The sequence below is a fragment of the Ahaetulla prasina genome, chromosome 5, assembly GCF_028640845.1.
Source record: "Ahaetulla prasina isolate Xishuangbanna chromosome 5, ASM2864084v1, whole genome shotgun sequence".
NCBI classification, from domain to species: domain Eukaryota; kingdom Metazoa; phylum Chordata; class Lepidosauria; order Squamata; family Colubridae; genus Ahaetulla; species Ahaetulla prasina.
In genome coordinates this window covers 137,631,840-137,653,643 of record NC_080543.1, presented here as the reverse complement: position 1 = coordinate 137,653,643, position 21,804 = coordinate 137,631,840, and the positions used below count along the sequence as shown (strand labels likewise).

The 21,804-nt window shown below is 42.4% G+C and overlaps 1 protein-coding gene across 5 annotated transcripts in view; it reads right to left on the bottom strand.

Moving 5' to 3' along the window:
• Positions 1–637: 637 nt before the first annotated feature.
• The window catches only part of ST3GAL5 (ST3 beta-galactoside alpha-2,3-sialyltransferase 5), a 39,827-nt gene continuing 18,660 nt past the window's right edge, over positions 638–21,804 (bottom strand). For all 5 annotated transcript variants that reach the window (XM_058185538.1, XM_058185540.1, XM_058185537.1 and 2 more), the window contains 6 exons: positions 13,077–13,198; positions 10,228–10,342; positions 7,800–8,143; positions 5,935–6,121; positions 4,249–4,407; positions 638–3,659 (listed from right to left, as the gene is read on the bottom strand). In XM_058185538.1, coding sequence (XP_058041521.1) covers positions 3,396–3,659; positions 4,249–4,407; positions 5,935–6,121; positions 7,800–8,143; positions 10,228–10,342; positions 13,077–13,186 — 1,179 coding nt within the window. In that variant the 5' untranslated portion in view covers positions 13,187–13,198 and the 3' untranslated portion in view covers positions 638–3,395. The remainder of the gene's footprint in view (positions 3,660–4,248; positions 4,408–5,934; positions 6,122–7,799; positions 8,144–10,227; positions 10,343–13,076; positions 13,199–21,804) is intronic.

Sequence of the window (21,804 nt, the reverse complement as noted above, 5' to 3'; positions counted from 1 at the left end):
TCGTCAATTTCTCGGCCTTGTCTTCTGTTCCCTACAGAACTAGTGTGAGATCAGTTGTCCATCCTGAACGGCAAGGTGTGATCATTATTGTTCTATTGGGCAATAAAAGTTCCTATCCCAGATTCTTAACGTCTGGCTCATGGGAATACGGTAACATTTCAGTGGGTGGTTTTTACTTTATATTGCTTGTGTAAACTACATCACTTTGTGCTTTTATTGCTTTTTTGCTCTTTTGATAGCTGCCTTGGGGATATTAATGTACATCAGAGGTGGTGCAAGGAAGGAACTGAATTTCATATGTACAGCAAAGTCTCTTTTCTAATTTCTGCCTTCTGAAAATTCCCACACAGCATAGAAAGGGGAGATGGGTGAAGGACGATATTTCCCCACCCCCCACCCAATAACCCTTCCTCCCCCACTTACAATAAACTCTCAATTTCCCTCTTTTCTTCTGCCCTTTAACTTCTGATGATGCAGCATCACCATAACTCCCAAGTTTATTTTCCCATTAAAAAAAAAGCATATTATTATTATGGACCAATCTGGGTTGGAGCCCCTGTACTATTCATCTTACATAGATACAATACAGTGATGGGTTTCAATTTTTTTTTACTAGAACTGGTCAGAACCTGCTGAAACCAGAACTGGTCAGAACCTGCTGAAACCCACCTCTGGTATAGTATCTATCTCGGTGTGAAAGCAGATAAAAGCATAGAGCAGACTAAAAACTTTTCCGGAAAAATAATACTGTCACAGAATTTATAATTTTAATAGAATTTTTATCCCATCTGTTGTGGTCCGCCAGCAGTCTACCGAGTCGGACAGCGATGAGGCTGAGGTGGGACCAGGGCCATCGGGGAGTGCTGTGCGGACTCCAGAGCCTCCAGAGACTGATAGTAGTGAGGCAGAGGATCAGGAGGAGCCTGTTCCTAATGCACGCATGAGAAGAACTGCCAGAAGGCAAAAGCAGCTCAAGCAAAGAGGACGACTCAGGAGTAAGGCCAAGAGATGATTGGCCCCTCCCATAAGGCTTAAAAGACCAGCAACGGCTCTTGGGCTCCTTGCTGGAAAACAACGTTGGTATCTGCGTTTTCTGCTTCGTCTATGTCTTTGTTTTTGTGGCTTCTGGACATTTGCCAGGAAGGGCTTTTGGCAGTTTGCCTAATTGGACCAAGGTTTGCGAGATAACTGGAGAATTTGTGTTTGGGAGGCATTTGTTTTACTTTGAGTTGAACGACGCTGGGAATGAAGTAACTCCCAGCTGTTAGAATAAAGTTTATTTTATCACGGACTGAGTTTGTTGCTACCTATTTGGATCTGGGTCACAACACCATCCCTTGAACAAGTAACTTATACAGGCGATCCTCCAGTTACGACCGTTCGCTTAGTGACCAAAGTTACAATGGCACTGCAAAAGTGACTTACAACCTCGGCCTTAGGCCTATCGCCGCACACACACACAGGTCATGTAATTAAAATGCAGACGCTTGGCAACTGGCATGAACTTATGATGGTTGCAGCAACCCTACGATCAAAGCCACACGTTCTGAAGGGAATCCAAGTGGGCCTTCATCAAATCTCATAGAAGACCCTCCTCTGTAACAGACAATGATGGGAACAATAAACAAAGCAACGTCGTCATTCTGTAAGTTGCAAGAATATCGGAAAAGCTCAAGAGGATCTTCAGCAAACACAACAGACGTGCACACTTTAAACCCAAGAATACACTAAGGCAGGAGGCTTGTCCACCGCAAGGATAAAACACCCAGACGGAAATTGAGCAAGTTGGTATAGGCAGTACAATGCAGTGAGCCACGTGCAGATCTGTACATTGGGGAAACAAAACAACCACTTCACAAACGCGTGGCGCAACATAGCAGAACAAACACATCAGGACATGATTCAGCAGTCCATCTGCATTTAAAACCCACTTTTGAAGACAGCAGAATGCACATTTTGGATAGAGAGGAACGCTGGCTTGAAAGAGGGGTCAAAGAGGCCATCTAGTCAAAATTGAACAGCCCTGTCTCAAAGAGAGAATGGATATGACACCATCTATCTCCAATCTACAACACAATCCTTTCATCAGTTCCAAGAAGGCTCCACACCCATTTGCACCACTCAGGTGACCCTGAGGACACAAATGAACCTCCAGGTGACCTTAACAACTCTCTAAAAGGATGCAGCTGTCTGCAAGGAGTATAAATCCTTCCATTCTTCACCATCCAGTCAGAGCTGAAGAAGCTTCTTGGGTGAGAAGCAAAACGTCTTCAAAAAACAAACCAACCAGAAAGTCCAGTTGCCTCTTGAAAAAAAGCACCTTTGGGAAGACTATGACCTGGATGACGGAGACATCCAATTAAACTGATTTATTAATAAAATCCTATGAATGGGAATCTTCTCAACTAACGGTCAGCTCATGCGTGGAGTCAGATAAGAATCAATGGAATTCAAAGGGGATTGCGCTTAAATTTGTTTGTGGCTACGTAGGATTCTAGGCTAATTCCTCTTTTGACTCCACCTCTGATTTCCTGCCACTTCTTCTCCTAACCCATCAATTAAATAATTCTGATTGGCTCTCCAGGAAGAGAGCCTTCTCTACCATTATCCCCCACCCTTTGATACACCCTTCCCCCCAAGAGGAGAAGCAGACCCCCACACCCACCTGGCCTTTCATAAATGTCTGAAGACCCAGCATTTTTCTTAGTTCTCAAGAGAGGAGCATGATGTACGGAGCTGGTTAGCACCCTAAAGACACCATCACCTTCTAATTAGTTTTTAATGCTGAATTGTAACAATCTTTGCCTCTTACTTAAACTTTATATAATTTTTATGTTTTCATATTTTTACTTCCGCACCACCCACAGTCCCGCTGGGATGGAGACGGCAGCTTCTAAATTTGATAAATGAATTTAAAAATGGAGATTTCCCCAGCCGGTTTCTGACCATTAAAGTCCAATGAGAGGAGAGGGGGAGTTGGATTCACTTAAAAACTGCACTGATTCGCTTAACATCCATTGCAAAACAATAAAATAAAATAAAGGCTCCTAAAATCAGGCTCAAGGCACTTAATAACTGCCTCGCTTAGTAGCGGAAATTTGAGCCCTAATTTGGTTGTAAGTCAAGGACTGCACGTAATTCATTCTCTATGTGTCCGGACAAAAACATTCAGAAGCCCTGTGTGCTACAATGACCTGTACCAGTTTGCTGTTGAGCACAGACCCATCTTCAGAAACCTCTGCCAAATATTCAATAAACACTGAACCCCGAAAAGTTACTGTCCACTTCGTGCAGAAGTTGCCTCGCGTGATCTCCGTGGAATACGAACGTGGCTTTTTTTTCTTGACCAAGGGAAGCTTGCAGGGACACGCGAAAGTCCATCTCTGATCCCACGGTTAGCCCAGTTTGTCGCAGAAGTGGCAGTAGATCCCCCCGCTGAGATCGCTTACGGCGCCTTCTCTGACCAGCTTCTGCAGAACTTGTGTCTCCTGGGTGACGTTGTGCATGGTTTGCCCGTTGATGGCCACCATGCAAATGTTGTCGTAATAATGCAGAGGGGTCTCCGGATGACGCAGGTCGTAGCCAAACCCGGCTAAGCTCACTTCGTCACATAAATGGGTAGCTAGAACCGTGGCTATCAAGCCAATCGTGGGTGTGTTCTAGAGGGGAACCAGAGAAAGAGGTATTTATTCATTTTGCAAGAATAGCAACAGCACTTGGACTTATATATACCTCTTCACAGTGCTTTTACAGCCCTCTCTAAGCTGTTTACAGAGCCAGCCCATTGCTCTCAACAATCTGGGTCTTCATTTGACCCACCTCGGAAGGACGGAAGGCTGAGTCAACCTTGAACCAGTGACAATCGAACTGCTGGCAGTCGGCAGAGTTAGCAACAGCAATGGCACTTATATACCTCTTCACAGTACTTTACAGCCCCCTCTAAGTGCTTTACAGAGTCAGCGTCTTGCCCCCAACAATCTGGGTCCTCACTTTATCCACCTCAGAAGGATGGAAGGCTGAGTCAATTTTGAGCCTGGTAAGATTTGAACTGCTGGCAGTCGGCAGAATTAGGCTGCACTACTGTATTCCAACCACTGAGCACCGTGGGAGGGAGGGAGGGAGGGAAGGAAGGAAGGAAGGATATTATTTTGGGTTCAATTGTTGTAAATCGAGGACAACTGTCTCACTTAGCAACCTAAATTCTGGCCTCAATTCTGGTCGTAAATCGAGGACTACCTGTAAACTGACCTGATCCCGGAAGAAGAGCCAGGGCTGAGGTTCCGGGTATTGCAGAATATCCAGTGCTGTCTCCTTAACGATGATCGGGTTCAAAATCCGGAAATTCCCCGGGGGGAGGGGTATTTTCATCGCCACCTTCTTCCAAAAGAAGAGATGCATCCAGAGCGGCTGAACAACAACAACAACAACAACAACAACACACAAAGACACCCAAATTACGACAAGGTTTCAAATCCAGCTTGTTGTGAAGCAATTACTCCCATGAAGAATTTCATTACAGGTTAGTCCTCGACTTATGGCCACAACTGAGCCCAGCATTTCTGTTCCTAAGTGAGACATTAGTTAAGTGGATTTTGCTCTGTTCAACAACCTTTTTTGCCATGGTTGTTAAGCAAATCTGGCTTCCCCCTTGTCTTGGCTTGTTGGAAGTTCGCAAAAGGGGATCACATGACTCCAGGACACTGCAACCGTCATAAGTACATGCCAGTTGCCAAGCATTCAAATTTGGATCATTTGACCACAGAAATGCTGAAATAGTCACGTGAAAAACAGTTTATAAGTTCCCTTTTTTTAGTGCCGCTATCACTTTGGAAGGTCACTAAATGAACTGTTGTAAGTCGAGGACTATTAATACTCAGTAGTCTTACTTAGAGGCCACTGCTGAGGTTAATTCAATCACTAAGTGACCCGGTCGCTAATCCAAACACCCCAGGACCATGCTGGAGTTACGTTGTTACTTCCTCTGGGGTCATTAAGCAAGTCACAGAAGTCATTAAGCAAGACATCATGGGAACTACAACTTGCAATTTCAGGGCTGTAATTTTAACTCTGCTTTCTCAGAAGCTGGCTGGGAAGTGTGTAACCATCATCATGTGACCGTGGGAAGCTGCATCGGTCACAAACTGAGGATTGTTCCCAAGCTACTTTTTGGCGCCATCATAACTTTGAGTAATCACTAAACCTGAGTGTCGTTAAGCGAGGTTTACTTATAATCCCTAATTCTTTGCCAGGGGTGACTAGGTCCTCTAAAATGAAATGCCACAGCAACATTTTTCAAAATGGCTAAACTTGGTATCTCCAGCCAGAGACAAAAAGAAGGACTAACTAACAACTAACTAACAGGAGCAATCAAGTTAAAATGAAATGGTGTTTTGAGGCATCTTCCCATCCCACCCACTCCACAGAGGAGGCACTGAATTAAACAACTTGTTGGGCATATTTAAACGAGAAAGTGTCATAAAATCAAATTAAAATCAATATACAATAGGAGAAAAAAAAATAACATAAAAATTGGGATTGTGCGCCTGTGAATGCATATACATATATAAGGAACAAAGTTTTTTTCTCTACAACATTTATATTCAATAGGAATTCGGTACATTTCTGTATTGGATTGAGTTTTAGTTTATTTCTAATTTTTCACTGTAAACCATTTAAGGGTGGCTTGGCAATTAAGGGGTGCCAATGCATTTAATGCTAATAGCAATTTATTTAATATTCACATCAATATAACTTGTACAGTAATACTACATGAGGCGTATTACTTCCACCAAAGCCAAAAATTTTAGGGAAAAATAACAGTGGCCAGCTAGAAAAAAAAAATCAAAATGCAAACTTGCTGTAACAAGCACACAAACAGTACAGTTCTGGTGTCGCTTATTTCACACAATTGCAATATTTAATATAATTACTTACTAAACTTTCATTTTTCACCATTGCTTTTATCCATGCAAAATCAACCGTTTTAAATAATACTGCCAGAAATAAGCTATTTGGAAAATATTCCTCTTGAGCTAAAGGAGCTCCTTCAGGATAGGTCATTCTTATCGTTGTTTTGTTGCCGACATCATTTGTGTATCCCCAAACGGGTGCGTCATTTAACCTGTAAAACAAAAGGGATCAATGCAACTGAACATGTAACTTTGATACATGGATCATATTTAAAAAAATTGCATGAATAACAGAGTTGGAAGGGACCTTGGAAATCTTTCTAGTCCAGGGGTCTCCAACCTTGGCAACTTTAAGCCTGGAGGACTTCAACTCCCAGAATTCCCCAGCCAGCTGGGGAATTCTGGGAGTTGTAGTCCTCCAGGCTTAAAGTTGCCAAGGTTGGAGACCCCTGTTCTAGTCCAACCCCCTGCTCAGGCAGGAAGCCCTATACCAATGATGGCTAACCTTTTTGCCATCACGTGCCAAAAGCAGGGTGAGCGCAGGGGGTCATGTGCGCGTGCGTGCCACACCCATAATTCAGTACGCCCTCCCCCCGCGCATGCGCAAGTGACCCCTCCTGTGCTCTCCCCGCTTTTGGCACATGATGGCCCGGTGGGCCTGTTTTTCACCCTCCCCAAACTCCAGAGACTTTCTTGGAGCCTGGGGAGGGCAAGAACGGCCTTTCCCACCCTCCAGGAGACCCTCTGGAGGCTGAAATGGCCTGTTGTCTGACTTCCGGTGGGACCGGAAGGCCCAAAAATCAGCTGACCGGTGCATGCATGAGCGCCAGAGCTGAGCTGAGTCAACGCTCGTGTGCCCACCGATATGGCTCTGTATCCCATAGATTCGCCATCACAGCCCTATACCATTTGAGACAAATGGTTGTCCAGTCTGTTCTTTAAAAACTTCCCCTGTTGGAACATTCGCCTGCTGCCGACAGTTACCTCCCATTGTCCGGTACGTCCAGTGCGCGCTCACAGGGAGGGTCTTCTTAGGGTGCCGTTGGCTAGTCACTGTCGGCTGGCGGCCCCCAGGGGAAGAGCGTTCTCTGTGGGGGCCCCGGCTCTATGGAATGAGCTGCCGGTGGGACGCCGTCTCCTCCCTGATCTCCGGACCTTTAAACGCGAGCTCAAGACTTTTTTTTTTTCATCAAGCGGGGCTGGCCTGATTGATTTTAATATGGGGGGTTTTAGCGGGTTTTAATAGGGTTTTAGTTTCTGAAAATTTTAGCTAATATTTTAAGTATACAGCGGTTGAATCAGATTTTTAAACTTGTTATAGTATTTTAATTTTTTTAGGATTTCTGTTGTTTTATTGCTGTACACCGCCCTGAGTCTTCGGAGAAGGGCGGTATAAAAATATGAATTAATAATAATAATAATAATAATAACAACAACAACAACATTCACAACTTCTGGTGGCAAGTTGTTCCACTGGTTAATTGTAATAACTGTTAGAGACTTTCTTGTTGGTTCTCTCCATGGTCCACGGTAACCACAAAATTAAGGTTCACTGTGAAGCAGAACATTTTTCATTGGGAGCGGTCCAGAATTTTGCATGAGATAGGCACCAATATAAACGTTTTAAATACATTTTGAAAAAGAAATAAAATTAAAGTCTTAGCCAAAGGGAAAATAAAAGTTTAACTATCTTAATTGAGAATCTTCACCACCAGATTCAGCAAAATTCACATGCTTCAGAAGTTGTGGCTGAATATTTTTAAGAAAAATCTGGACATCCGTTTGTCCGGAATGAGCGCGGGTTGGACTAGAACACCTCCAAGGTCCCTTCCCATTCTGTTAACAGACCCTCTTTCTGTTTGTGACCTTAGACAAAAACCCAAGGTGTACCTGATGACAATGTCAAAGTGATTCAGGTAGGTGCCCAGCTTCAACCCGTGTAATACGCTGCTACTTCCCACAACAATGCAACGTTTACAGCGTTTAAGCCGCAGCTCTGCCGGTAGATCGTGTTCAGGTAGAAGTTGAACCAAGTCTCGAAGCTTCTCCAAAAAATTACGAAACCCAAAAGGAGGGTGGTATTTAAAGAGATCAGACTGAGCGTCGATATCTTTTGTTATAAAGGGAAGGAGGTCCGTGTTGTATTTGTTTGGAAACAGCTCATTCAACTTCGTCTTTGCAAAAGACGGGCGACACTCGGCTTGCAAAATTCCCTCTGCATATTTCTGAGCTCTCTAGAAAAGCAAAACATACCAGCCGGTTATGAAATGTATTTTTTTGTGTTAAGAATGCGCAATTGACACAACCCAGTGATGTGGCGTACAACTTTTTTCATCTATTCTGCTTTGAAGTCCAATCTTTAACGCAATGTTTATATATATATAATTTTGTTTTCTGAGGTTTTTGCGGGTGTTTGTAAGTTTGTAAGTCATCTTCAGGCTTCAGCTTCGTGCTTCTAGGAGCAATGTGTGATTGCAGCTGTGATTGCAGCAATGTGTGATCGCAGCAATGTGTGATCGCAGCTGCGATCACACATTGCTCCTAGAAGCACGAAGCTGAACCCTGAAGATGACGAATGAGACTTCGTCGAAACGTCGCCAAGACACTTCTAATTTTACGCGGGAGAAAACCCGAATAACCAAAGACCTACATATATAATTTTATTATATATTTTTCTTTAACATCCATAAATGCTTTGTATTATCTGGGTCAATATATTTTGCATACACTTCTGATTATGTACAATGAGAGTGAATGCACCAAGACAAATTCCTTGTGTGTCCAATCACACTTGGCCAATAAAAATTCTATTCTATTCTATTCCCCCATCATTTTTAAAGAATCTTTCTCTTTATTCTTTTCTATTTTGAATTAAGGCAATGAACATACGTCTTCTCCACACACCCCTCCCAAAACAACCTCCCGTAAAAACAAAACATTGGGATTCCCAAGAATTACAAATCTTGTGTATCGGTTCAAAAATTCCTTTTTTGACTGCCAACATTTATTTATTTATTTTAAAAGTCAACATTTTATAAAGTTCTTCTAATTGCAATCTGGCAAGGGCAGACAAGGAAATCTGAGGATATTTCAACCAACAGTAAATAAAAGGCTTAAGTTGTTTATCTCTTTTGAGAAAGACAAATGCTTGCCAAATGAAACAAAAATAACAATTCCAAGAAAAAACAAAATTAAAGGGGAAAAAAGATATCTAAGGATTTCATACTACCATATATACTACTCATGAATATTAACTGAGTAATTTGGGTTTTGCTTATCTCCGGATGGGCTTATCTGGAAGAATAAGCAGTAATACTTTTTAAAAATATCCACATAATATCTTTTCCACATTTACTCACTGATATGCCATCCCTGGATAAGAACCTGTCAAACTGTTAACCAAAATACCACGAAAAATCAGAAATGACTAGATATGTTTGTTGTTATAGAAATGGCTAGAACCAGTGGTGAAAGGCTACCGGTTCGCACCGGTTCGGATAAACCGGTAGTGATAAAAGCTACTGGTTCAGCAAACCAGTAGAAAAAAAAAGCTACCAGGTCGTCTGAACCGGTATTTCCGATGATCAGATATGCTGTGTGATTTATATTTGCTAGAAAGCAGGGAATAGCTGTCCCCCCCCCCCCCGTTGTTCTACTTAACTTGTTAAGCGTCCTTTTTCATGCGTTTGGCATGCACATGCAGTGTACATTGGTGCAGACTCTGCATTCATGCACGAGTGTGTATTTGGTGCATACTGCGCAAGCACATGCAGCGTGTGTTTGCCGCACACCATGCACATGTGGGCAGCAAACCAGTGGCAAACTGCGGAGGATTTCACCACTGGCTAGAACATATAGGTAGGCCTCAACTTACAATCACAATTGAGTGCAAAATTTCTGTTGCTGAGGTGGAGAATTGTTAAGTGAGATTTGCTCTATTTTATGACCTTTTTGGCTACAGTGGTTAAAAGAGGAGGAGGAGGAGGAGAAGGAAAGAAGAGGAGGAAGAAGAGTAGAAGAAGAGGAGGAGGAGGAGGAGAAGGAGGAGGAAGAGGAAGTGGAGGAGGAAGAGGAAGAAGAAAAAGGAAAGAAGGAAGGAAGAAAAGGAAGAAAGGAAGGAAGGAAGGAAAGAAAGAAAGAAAGAAAGAAAGAAAGAAAGAAAGAAAGAAAGAAAGAAAGAAAGAAAGAAAGAAAGAAAGAAAGAAAGAAAGAAAGAAAGAAAGAAAGAAAGAAAGAAAGAAAGAAAGAAATTTTTCATAAGCTTTTTCTGCACTGCTTATTACTATTTTGCCAGCCTTTATTAAAACAGTGAGCTGACCTTGGCATGATCAGGGTCGACCTTGTGAATTCTTCTCGTTTCACATGTCTTGGCATCGTACTTTGTCTTGACCAGGTAAATAAAGCAAAGTGCAATCACAACTACCACGATACACCTAAAAGGGTAAAAAGAGATGAGGCATTCATGGATGTATCACATGCCACAATCTAGTCCCCAAAATGCACGATGCACACACACACACACACACACACACACACACACACACACACACACACACACACAAACACCGCTCCACCCTGCATTTAGCCGAGCAGACTCCAAGGAGTCTGCAATTAAAAACGCATTTGCACAAGTAGTGAATCCAACTTTAAAAGATTAACAAGAAGAACTTTGAACTGGTCTCAGACAAGATACTCCTGAAGACCCCAGAGATGTGGTCCTAGTCAACTCAAGAGGTTGGGCGCAGATTCCCATCAATGCGTCATGGGCCAATCATCAGGAGGCTGGGAGTTCTAGTCCCGCTTTAGCCATGAAAGCCATCTGGGTGACTTTGGGCCAATCACCAGGAGACTGTGAGTTCTAGTCCTGCCTTAGCCATGAAAGCCATCTGGGTGACCTTGGGGCAATCACCAGGTGACTGGGAATTCTAGTCCCGCTTTAGCCATGAAAGACATTTAGATGACTTTGGGCCAATCATCAGGAGGCTGGGAGTTCTAGTCCCGCTTTAGCCATGAAAGCCATCTGGGTGACCTTGGGCCAATCATCAGGAGGCTGGGAGTTCTAGTCCTGCCTTAGCCATGAAAGCCATCTGGGTGACCTTGGGGCAATCACCGGGCGACTGGGAGTTCTAGTCCTGCCTTAGCCATGAAAGACATCTGGGTGACTTTGGGCCAATCACCAGGAGACTGGGAATTCTAGTTTCCATTTTAGGCATGAAAAACCAACTTTGGGCTAGTCACTCTCTCTCAGCCCAGCCCACCTCAAAGGGCTGTTGTTGTTGTGGGGAAAATAGGAGGAGGACTGAGTACAGGTCATCCTTGACTTACAATAGTTTTTTTAGGGACCGTTTGAACTTACAATGGCACTAAAAAATGTGATTTTATGATAGCTTTTCACACTGAACTTGTTGTGTCTTGCCCGCTCTCACCGCAGCCGGGGTCTGCTTATCTGCTTCCGAACGCTGAAGAATGTCCTCCCGGCCCCAGCCCTGGCTCCATGCCCAGACAGGCTGCAGAGGAGGGAGCACACACCCCGGCCCCAGCCCTGGCTCCATGCCCAAGCAGGCTGCAGAGGAGAGAGCATCCCCCGGCCCGAGCCCTGGCTCCATGCCCAGGCAAACGGAGCAGCTAGACCCCTCCCCCTCCTCCACAGCATGTGAGCCTGAGGAAAGTTTACTTCCAACAACAGCTGATTGGAGTGACCCTCGCATTAGAAGACTGGATAGGCGGAGGCAACAGAAGGAAGGGAGGGGCAGGCCTTAATGAGTGCTGAGTCATGGAGCCACACCCCATGGCCTATATAAAGGATCTGCTTTCTGGCAGTCTCTGAGTCAGGCAAAGTCGAACTTATCTTGCTGAAGTCACTTTCTGGTCTCCTGCCTGCCCTGAGGACTTTGCTAGGACTTTGGGCAGAGCTGCAGAGGCAAGCCTGATTCGGATTTCCCTGACCCGGCCGCCAGCGGAGGAGTGGGACACGACAGGACTGTTGCAGCATTCCCCACGGTCATGTGATCAAAATTCAGAGGCTTGGCAACTGGCATGTACTTATGACGGTTGCAGTCTCCCAGGGTCATTTCCAACCTTCTGACATGCAAAGTCAAGGGGGAAGCCGGCTTCACTGAACAACCGTGCTACTAACTTAACCACTGCAGTAATTCACTTAAGAACAGGGGCAAGAAAAGTTGTAAAACAGGGCAAAACTCACTGAACGCATTTCTGACTTAGTGACATAAATTCTGGGCTCCATTGTGGTCATAAGTCGAGGACGACCTGTGTTAGATACGTTTGCTGTCTCTGGTGGCTCAGACTGCTAAGACAGTCTGTTATTAACACAGCTGCTTGCAATTACTGCAGGTTCAAGTCCCACCAGGTCCAAGGTTGACTCAGCCTTCCATCCTTTATAAGGTAGGTAAAATGAGGACCCAGATTGTTGGGGGCAATAAGTTGACTTTGTATATAATATACAAATGGATGAAAACTATTGTTTGACATAGTGTAAGCCGCCCTGAGTCTTCGGAGAAGGGCGGGATATAAATGCAAATTTAAAAAAAAGTTATTAATAAGCAAGAATAAAGGCAGGCTAAAAATCAAGTCTCCGTGGTCATGTGGCCGGCATGACTCAACGCCAAAGGCGCACAGAACGCTGTTCCCTTCCCACCAAAGGGGGTCCCTATTTTTTCTACTTGCATTTTTACGTGCTTTCGAAACTGCTAGGTTGGCAGAAGCTGGGACAAGTCACGGGAGCTCACCCCGTTACACGGCAGCACTAGGGATTCGAACCGCTGAGCTGCCGACCTTTCAATCAACAAGCTCAACGTCCTAGCCCCTGAGCCACCGCGACCACATGAACACGGAGATGTCTTCGGACAGTGCTGGCTCTTCGGCTTTGAAACGGAGATGAGCACCACCCACTAGAGTCTACCTTTACCTAAAAATCAAGTAAGTCAGTAAAGAGATCAGAAATAATTGCAATGATACGCCAGCAACAATCAGAATTTTAGGTTTTTTTAAGTCGCCGCCTGCTACAATTCAAGAATGAAGTAAAAGCGCTTCTATGCTGGTCCTTTTTAACGTTTTGGCTCAAGCCCAGTTTTATAAAAACAATTAATTTCAAAGCAAATATCCAAACAGGAAAGAGTCATTTTCATTCTCGCAGACGGAGGGACTTACCTGAAACTACTTTTCAAACTCCCAGCTAGTCTTTTCATTGCCATGAGTAACCAATGTCGAACATGGTCCAAAACTCCAGCAGCTCCTTTCTGGGAGAAAGACCGTTTCATCCCTCAGCATTGCTGGCAAAGAAAAAGAGTTTTCTATTCAAATGATTTATATTTAGCCTTTCCAAGGGAAACCCAGGCCCAGATAGTAAACAATGCAACACAAAGGCATTATTTAGTTCCCGACTTACAACCATTTGTTTAGTGACCATCCGAGGTTACAACAGGCACTGAAAAGAGTGACTTATGACCATTTTTCACATTTACGACCATTGCAGCCTGATCCCGACAACGGACAAAGGGCTGCAAAAGTCGATAGCGTGAGCAGAGATAGCTAAATGGGCTGCTTTGATCCAAGAAAAAAAAAAGAATAAATACTTTTATTCCTACTTGGAAACCACTTCTGGACTTTGTGCTTGAAGCAGGGAAAAAAATGAAACTTTGACCGATTAGATAGATTTGCTGACCGATTAGATAGATTAGATAGATGGCTGATTTAAACTATTATGTAAAAGTAAAAGAGTTGAGGTTGGATGTTACTGTTTTATTCTACTGCACCAAAGTCAATGCTGTTTCTTTTCATTTTCATTTTTTCCCTTCCCTATTTTTCCTATTTGCTTTTGTACTTTTTTGTATAATGTAAATTAATAAAAGAATAAGAAGCAAAGATGCAACTTTCCACAAATGTAGACAAACAATAAGCACAAATGCATTAACAGGGACAAACAAATGATGACAAAGAGAATTTATTATTTATTTATTATTTATTTATTTTATTTGATTTTTATACCGCCCTTCTCCCGAAGGACTCAGGGCGGTGTACAGGCATAATAAAACCGACAATACAATATACAAGTTTAAAATACGATTTAAAAAACTTATTTAAATTAGCCCAGTGATTAAAATTTACCATGCTAAGACCCCGTTTAAAATTAATAAATTTAACATTAAAATCCCAATTTAAGCCAGCCCCGCGCGGATAAAAAGATGGGTCTTGAGTTCGCGACGAAATGTCCGAAGGTCAGGTATTTGGCGTAAACCCGGGGGAAGCTCGTTCCAGAGTGTGGGCGCCCCCACAGAGAAGGACCTTCCCCTGGGGGCCGCCAGCCGACATTGTTTGGCGGACGGCACCCTGAGAAGTCCCTCTCTATGGGAGCGTACGGGTCTGTGGGAGGCGTGTGGTAACAGCAGGCGGTCCCGTAAGTACCCAGGTCCTAAGCCATGGAGCGCTTTAAAGGTCGTAACCAACACCTTCTTATCTCAGGAAAGGAAGAAAGAAAAAAGATTTCTAGCCTCAACAATAAACACCTTTCCTTGAAATTTATAATAGAGAGTTGAGATATTTGATTGTGAATGTGGCAGCAGCTAGGACTGTGTTTGCTAAGATTTGGAAAAGTGAGAAAATACCATCGCAAGATGAAATTATTAAGAAAATAATGGAATGTGCAGAAATGAGTAAACTGACATTTGAAATGAGAGAACAAGAGGGTAAACAATATTATAAGATATGGGACTTATTTTATCAATGGCTAGAAGGAAAGATAGGTTAGAAAAGAGTTGAGGAGGTTATTGTTAAAAGAAATAATTGAATTAAGCCGATTTAGGATGATGGCATGAATGATGTTACTAGATAAAATAAAATTTTGGGAAATTTATATGAAATGAGAAGATGGAATGTTGTAGCATTGGTTAATTAAAAGATTAATTGATATACATATTGGATATATATGTAAGATTAGATGATTTAAAAAGATACTTCTATGTTTAAACTGTACAAAAGATGTGTAACCACGCTACCGACACATTGTGATTGGATTGAAGATGCTTTTATGTTTGTTTGTTATAAAAAATAAAATATTTCAAAAAACAAAAACAAAAAAATAAACACCCTTCCCCCATTTATGCTCTTAATTAAAGCTAATAATTTTATTAAAGCTGAAATATTTACTTACCGTATTTTTCGGTGTATAAGACACACCTTTTTACCCCCCAAAAGAGGGTGAAAATCTGGGTGCGTCTTATATGCCAAATGTAGCCCCACCCGCCCCCATCCTCCCCCCCCACCCTTCGGAGGTTGTTGGCCGAAAATCCTAAGTGTGGGAAGCGGCTGCTGTTTCGGCATCAACATAGCTACGGTAAGAGCGCTCTTTGCGAGCCAGGCTGTCCGAATCCTTCTGAAGAAGCGGCAACAACCCTTGGCTCCCCTCCAGCTTGTTGAGCATGGGAGCGCCTAGCGCAGTTACAGCCGCAACAGGAGCGCTCGCTTTGCAAAGCCGCGCACCCTCCTCCGCCTTTTCTGCAAATTGCTTCGGAGAATTGAGGGGGCAAACGCCACGCAGGGAGGCGATGCTCTTTTTCCTCCCCAATTTCCACATTCTCGCTTTCCCGTTCCTCGTGGCCAGCAGCAGAAGCCAACTCCCCTCAGCCTGGGTCACCTGGAGAAGGGGCAGGCCGGGTGGCGAGCATCTTGTCATAGGCCTCTCACGCAGAAGCGCCCGCCTCGCAAGAGCATCATCGTCTTTTCCGGTGTTTTCCTCCCTGATTCTCCGATGCAATTTGCAGAGCCGCACATCCTCCTCCTCCTCCTTGGTGGTGGCTGAAGGGGAAGAAGAAAACTCTGGGCACATTGAGAAGACACTCACTCCTATTGCTGGAAGAAGGTCGAAGTTGGTTCCCCCCCCCCACTTGCTCTCTTAAACCGAAATGCGCTGCTTTTCTGACTTGTTGCTAAATGCTCCTGGGAGAAAGCAGCAATGGCCACTGATCCGTTTTGGGTGGTCAAAAGGCCAAGCGGCTGTGGGGAGCTGAGACATTTCTCTTTCAAACTGCCCCCCCCCAGCTCCTCAGTGCAGTTCCGCTTAAGAGAGTAACTTCAACTGAGGATGGAGCCCCTCTGGGTACGAAGAGCATTTGGGAGGAGAAGGTGGCTGAGGAGGGAGGAGTGTGTTGTGCCTCATCCGCTTTCCCCGCAGCCAGGGCCTTCTTATCTGCTTCCGAACGCTGAGGAATGTCCTAGCATGCCTCCGGCCCCAGCCCTGGCTCCATGCCCAGACAGGTTGAGGAAGAAGCAGCGCCACCAGCCCTGGCTCCATGCCCAGGCAAACGGAGCAACTAGACCCCCCCTCCCCCACAGCATGTGAGCCTGAGGGAGGTCAATTACCAACAGCTGCCGACTGGAGTGACCCTCGCATCAGAAGACTTGATAGGCGGAGGCAACAGAAGGAAGGGAGGGGCAGGCCTGGATAAGTGCTGAGTCATGGAGCCACACCCCATGGCCTATATAAAGGATCTGCTTTCTGGCATTCTCTGAGTCAGGCAAAGTCTACCTTGGATTGCTGAAGTCACTTTCTGGTCTCCTGCCCGCCTTGAGAACTTTGCTAGGACTTTGGCAGAGCTGCAGAGGCACGCCTGATTCGGATTTCCCTGACCCGGCCGTCAGCGGAGGAGTGGGACACGACAGAGTGTAGGTGAAGGGAAGGCGCAAGGATGGGGGGGACTGCAGGAGAAGCAGCCCTTCTCCCCTTCTTCCCGCAACAGGAGTGCGTGTGTTCTCAACGCGCCCAGAGAGTTTTCTTCTTCCCCTTTAGCCACTAAGAGCTCCGAGTTCTCCCAGGGTCTGCCTGGAAGCAGCGCCAGCAGTTCTGATGGCTGCCTTCACAACTTGGCTTTTGATACCATCGACCATGGTATCTTGCTGCACCGGTTGGAGAGTTTGGGAGTGGGAGGCACCGTTTATCGGTAGTTCTCCTCCTATCTCTCTGACCGGATGCAGACGGTGTTGACAGGGAGGCAGCGATCGACCGCGAGGCGCCTTACTTGTGGGGTGCCTCAGGGGTCGATTCTCTCGCCTCTCCTATTCAACATCTATATGAAGCCGCTGGGCGAGGTCATCAGTGGCTTTGGGGTGAGTTACCAGCTGTACGCTGATGACACGCAGCTGTACGTTTCCTCCCCAGGCCACCCCAACAAAGCTGTCGAAGTGCTGTCCCGGTGCCTGGAAGCAGCGCCAGCAGTTCTGATGGCTGCCTTCACAACTTGGCTTTTGATACCATCGACCATGGTATCTTGCTGCACCGGTTGGAGAGTTTGGGAGTGGGAGGCACCGTTTATCGGTAGTTCTCCTCCTATCTCTCTGACCGGATGCAGACGGTGTTGGCAGGGAGGCAGCGATCGACGCAGGCGCCTTACTTGTGGGGTGCCTCAGGGGTCGATTCTCTCGCCTCTCCTATTCAACATCTATATGAAGCCGTTGGGCGAGGTCATCAGTGGCTTTGGGGTGAGTTATCACCTGTACGCTGATGATACGCAGCTGTACTTTTCCACCCCAGGCCACCCCAACGAAGCTGTCGAAGTACTATCCCGGTGCCTGGAAGCAGCGCCAGCAGTTCTGATGGCTGCCTTCACAACTTGGCTTTTGATACCATCGACCATGGTATCTTGCTGCACCGGTTGGAGAGTTTGGGAGTGGGAGGCACCGTTTATCGGTAGTTCTCCTCCTATCTCTCTGACCGGATGCAGACGGTGTTGACAGGGAGGCAGCGATCGACCGCGAGGCGCCTTACTTGTGGGGTGCCTCAGGGGTCGATTCTCTCGCCTCTCCTATTCAACATCTATATGAAGCCGCTGGGCGAGGTCATCAGTGGCTTTGGGGTGAGTTACCAGCTGTACGCTGATGACACGCAGCTGTACTTTTCCACCCCAGGCCACCCCAACGAAGCTGTCGAAGTGCTGTCCCGGTGCCTGGAAGCAGCGCCAGCAGTTCTGATGGCTGCCTTCACAACTTGGCTTTTGATACCATCGACCATGGTATCTTGCTGCACCGGTTGGAGAGTTTGGGAGTGGGAGGCACCGTTTATCGGTAGTTCTCCTCCTATCTCTCTGACCGGATGCAGACGGTGTTGACAGGGAGGCAGCGATCGACGCAGGCGCCTTACTTGTGGGTGCCTCAGGGTCGATTCTCTCGCCTCCTATTCAACATCTATATGAAGCCGCTGGGCGAGGTCATCAGTGGCTTTGGGGTGAGTTACCAGCTGTACGCTGATGACACGCAGCTGTACTTTTCCACCCCAGGCCACCCCAACGAAGCTGTCAAGTGCTGTCCCGGTGCCTGGAAGCAGCGCCAGCAGTTCTGATGGCTGCCTTCACAACTTGGCTTTTGATACCATCGACCATGGTATCTTGCTGCACCGGTTGGAGAGTTTGGGAGTGGGAGGGCCTTGCCTCTTGCCCCCTGCGCAGTGCCTGCTTCCCCAAGCAAGTCCTGACCTCCGCACTTTCCCAGGCCGCTCCCGTTATCAAAATCCGAATGAAAGTGAGGACGCCGCTGATCCTGATGCTGGTAGGCAGAGGCAGAATTCTTTTTTTCTTGTTTCCTCCCCCCCCCCAAAAAAAATTAAGGTGCGTCTTATACCCTGGTGCGTCTTATACCCCGAAAAATACGGTATTTCCAAAACCCCATAATACAAAAGAAGTAGAATGTGATACTTCTGCACATTTAAACGATTCTATCTCTTTCACGCTCTGAAGTGAATTACAGTATACAGATAACCTTCAGCTTACAACAATTTAGCCCAAAGTTTCTGTTGCTGAACGAGACATTTGTTAAGGGAGTTTTGCTCCATTTTACAACCTTTCTTGACACAGCCATTAAGTGACTCACTGCCAGTGGTTAAGTTAGTAGCAAGGTCGTTAAGTGAACCTGGTTTCCCCCTTGACTTTGCTTGTCACAAGGTCGCAAAAGGGGGATTGTGTGACCCCGGGACCCTGCAACAGTCGTAAGTACATGCCAGTTGCCAAGCCTCTGAATTTTGATCATGTGACTACGGGGAATACTGCAACGGTTTAAGTGTGAAAAACCTTCATACGTTACTTTTTTCAGTGTTGCCATAACTTTGGACGGTCATTAAATGAACTATTGTTAAATCAAAGGATTATCCCTATAGGAAGCAGAACAGAGATCTTTATACAGCTCATGAGATCTGAGCACGTCCTTAGCTCTCAACTATTTAGGCTAAATTTCCCTAATCAAACTCCCAACCTTAATTTAGGATCTGTTGATCTGTTGATAATTTAATTATTAATTAAATTAAATAATATTGGGGCTATGTATGAATTTTAGGGTTTTAAAATTGACTGTTTTAAATTTCGCCATTTATATAATTATGCTTGGTCCGCCAGTTGCGCCTTCCTTGACCGGGATTTATTTTATTTATTTATTTTATTTATTTTATTTATTTTATTATTTATTTTATTATTTATTTTATTATTTATTTATTTATTTATTTATTTTATTTATTTATTTTATTTATTTTATTAAATAATATTGGGGCTATGTATGAATTTTAGGGTTTTAAAATTGACTGTTTTAAATTTCGCCATTTATATAATTATGCTTGGTTTTAAGTTTTTGTTTTAATGTGTATATTGTGTGGTTTTATCATTTGGCTGTACACCGCCCTGAGTCCTTCGGGAGAAGGGCAGTATAAAAATCTAATAAAACTAAACTAAACTAAACTAAACTAAACTAAACTAAACTAAACTAAACTAAACTAAACTAAACTAAACTAAACTAAACTAAACTAAACTAAACTAAACTAAACTAAACTAAACTAAACTAAACTAAACTAAACTAAACTAAACTAAACTAAACTAAACTAAACTAAACTAAACTAAACTAAACTAAACTAAACTAAACTAAACTAAACTAAACTAAACTAAACTAAACTAAACTAAACTAAACTAAACTAAACTAAACTAAACTAAACTAAACTAAACTAAACTAAACTAAACTAAACTAAACTAAACTAAACTAAACTAAACTAAACTAAACTAAACTAAACTAAACTAAACTAAACTAAACTAAACTAAACTAAACTAAACTAAACTAAACTAAACTAAACTAAACTAAACTAAACTAAACTAAACTAAACTAAACTAAACTAAACTAAACTAAACTAAACTAAACTAAACTAAACTAAACTAAACTAAACTAAACTAAACTAAACTAAACTAAACTAAACTAAACTAAACTAAACTAAACTAAACTAAACTAAACTAAACTAAACTAAACTAAACTAAACTAAACTAAACTAAACTAAACTAAACTAAACTAAACTAAACTAAACTAAACTAAACTAAACTAAACTAAACTAAACTAAACTAAACTAAACTAAACTAAACTAAACTAAACTAAACTAAACTAAACTAAACTAAACTAAACTAAACTAAACTAAACAAAACTAAACTAAACTAAACTAAACTAAACTAAGCTAAACTAAACTAAACTAAACTAAACTAAACTAAACTAAACTAAACTAAACTAAACTAAACTAAACTAAACTAAACTAAACTAAACTAAACTAAACTAAACTAAACTAAACTAAACTAATCTAAACTAAACTAAACTAAACTAAACTAAACTAAACTAAACTTGATATATTGACCATCAATTGTGTTGTAAATGTTGTACCTTGATGAAGATATCTTTTCTTTTATGTACACTGAGAGCATATGCACCAAGACAAATTCCTTGTGTGTCCAATCACACTTGGCCAATAAAAATTCTATTCTATTCTATTCTATTCTATTCTATTCTATTCTATTCTATTCTATTCTATTCTATTCTATTCTATTCTATTCTATTCTATTCTATTCTATTCTATTCTATTCTATTCTATTCTATTCTATTCTATTCTATTCTATTCTATTCTATTCTATTCTATTCTATTCTATTCTATTCTATTCTATTCTATTCTATTCTATTCTATTCTATTCTATTCTATTCTATTCTATTCTATTCTATTCTATTCTATTCTATTCTATTCTATTCTATTCTATTCTATTCTATTCTATTCTATTCTATTCTATTCTATTCTATTCTATTCTATTCTATTCTATTCTATTCTATTCTATTCTATTCTATTCTATTCTATTCTATTCTATTCTATTCTATTCTATTCTATTCTATTCTATTCTATTCTATTCTATTCTATTCTATTCTATTCTATTCTATTCTATTCTATTCTATTCTATTCTATTCTATTCTATTCTATTCTATTCTATTCTATTCTATTCTATTCTATTCTATTCTATTCTATTCTATTCTATTCTATTCTATTCTATTCTATTCTATTCTATTCTATTCTATTCTATTCTATTCTATTCTATTCTATTCTATTCTATTCTATTCTATTCTATTCTATTCTATTCTATTCTATTCTATTCTATTCTATTCTATTCTATTCTATTCTATTCTATTCTATTCTATTCTATTCTATTCTATTCTATTCTATTCTATTCTATTCTATTCTATTCTATTCTATTCTATTCTATTCTATTCTATTCTATTCTATTCTATTCTATTCTATTCTATTCTATTCTATTCTATTCTATTCTATTCTATTCTATTCTATTCTATTCTATTCTATTCTATTCTATTCTATTCTATTCTATTCTATTCTATTCTATTCTATTCTATTCTATTCTATTCTATTCTATTCTATTCTATTCTATTCTATTCTATTCTATTCTATTCTATTCTATTCTATTCTATTCTATTCTATTCTATTCTATTCTATTCTATTCTATTCTATTCTATTCTATTCTATTCTATTCTATTCTATTCTATTCTATTCTATTCTATTCTATTCTATTCTATTCTATTCTATTCTATTCTATTCTAT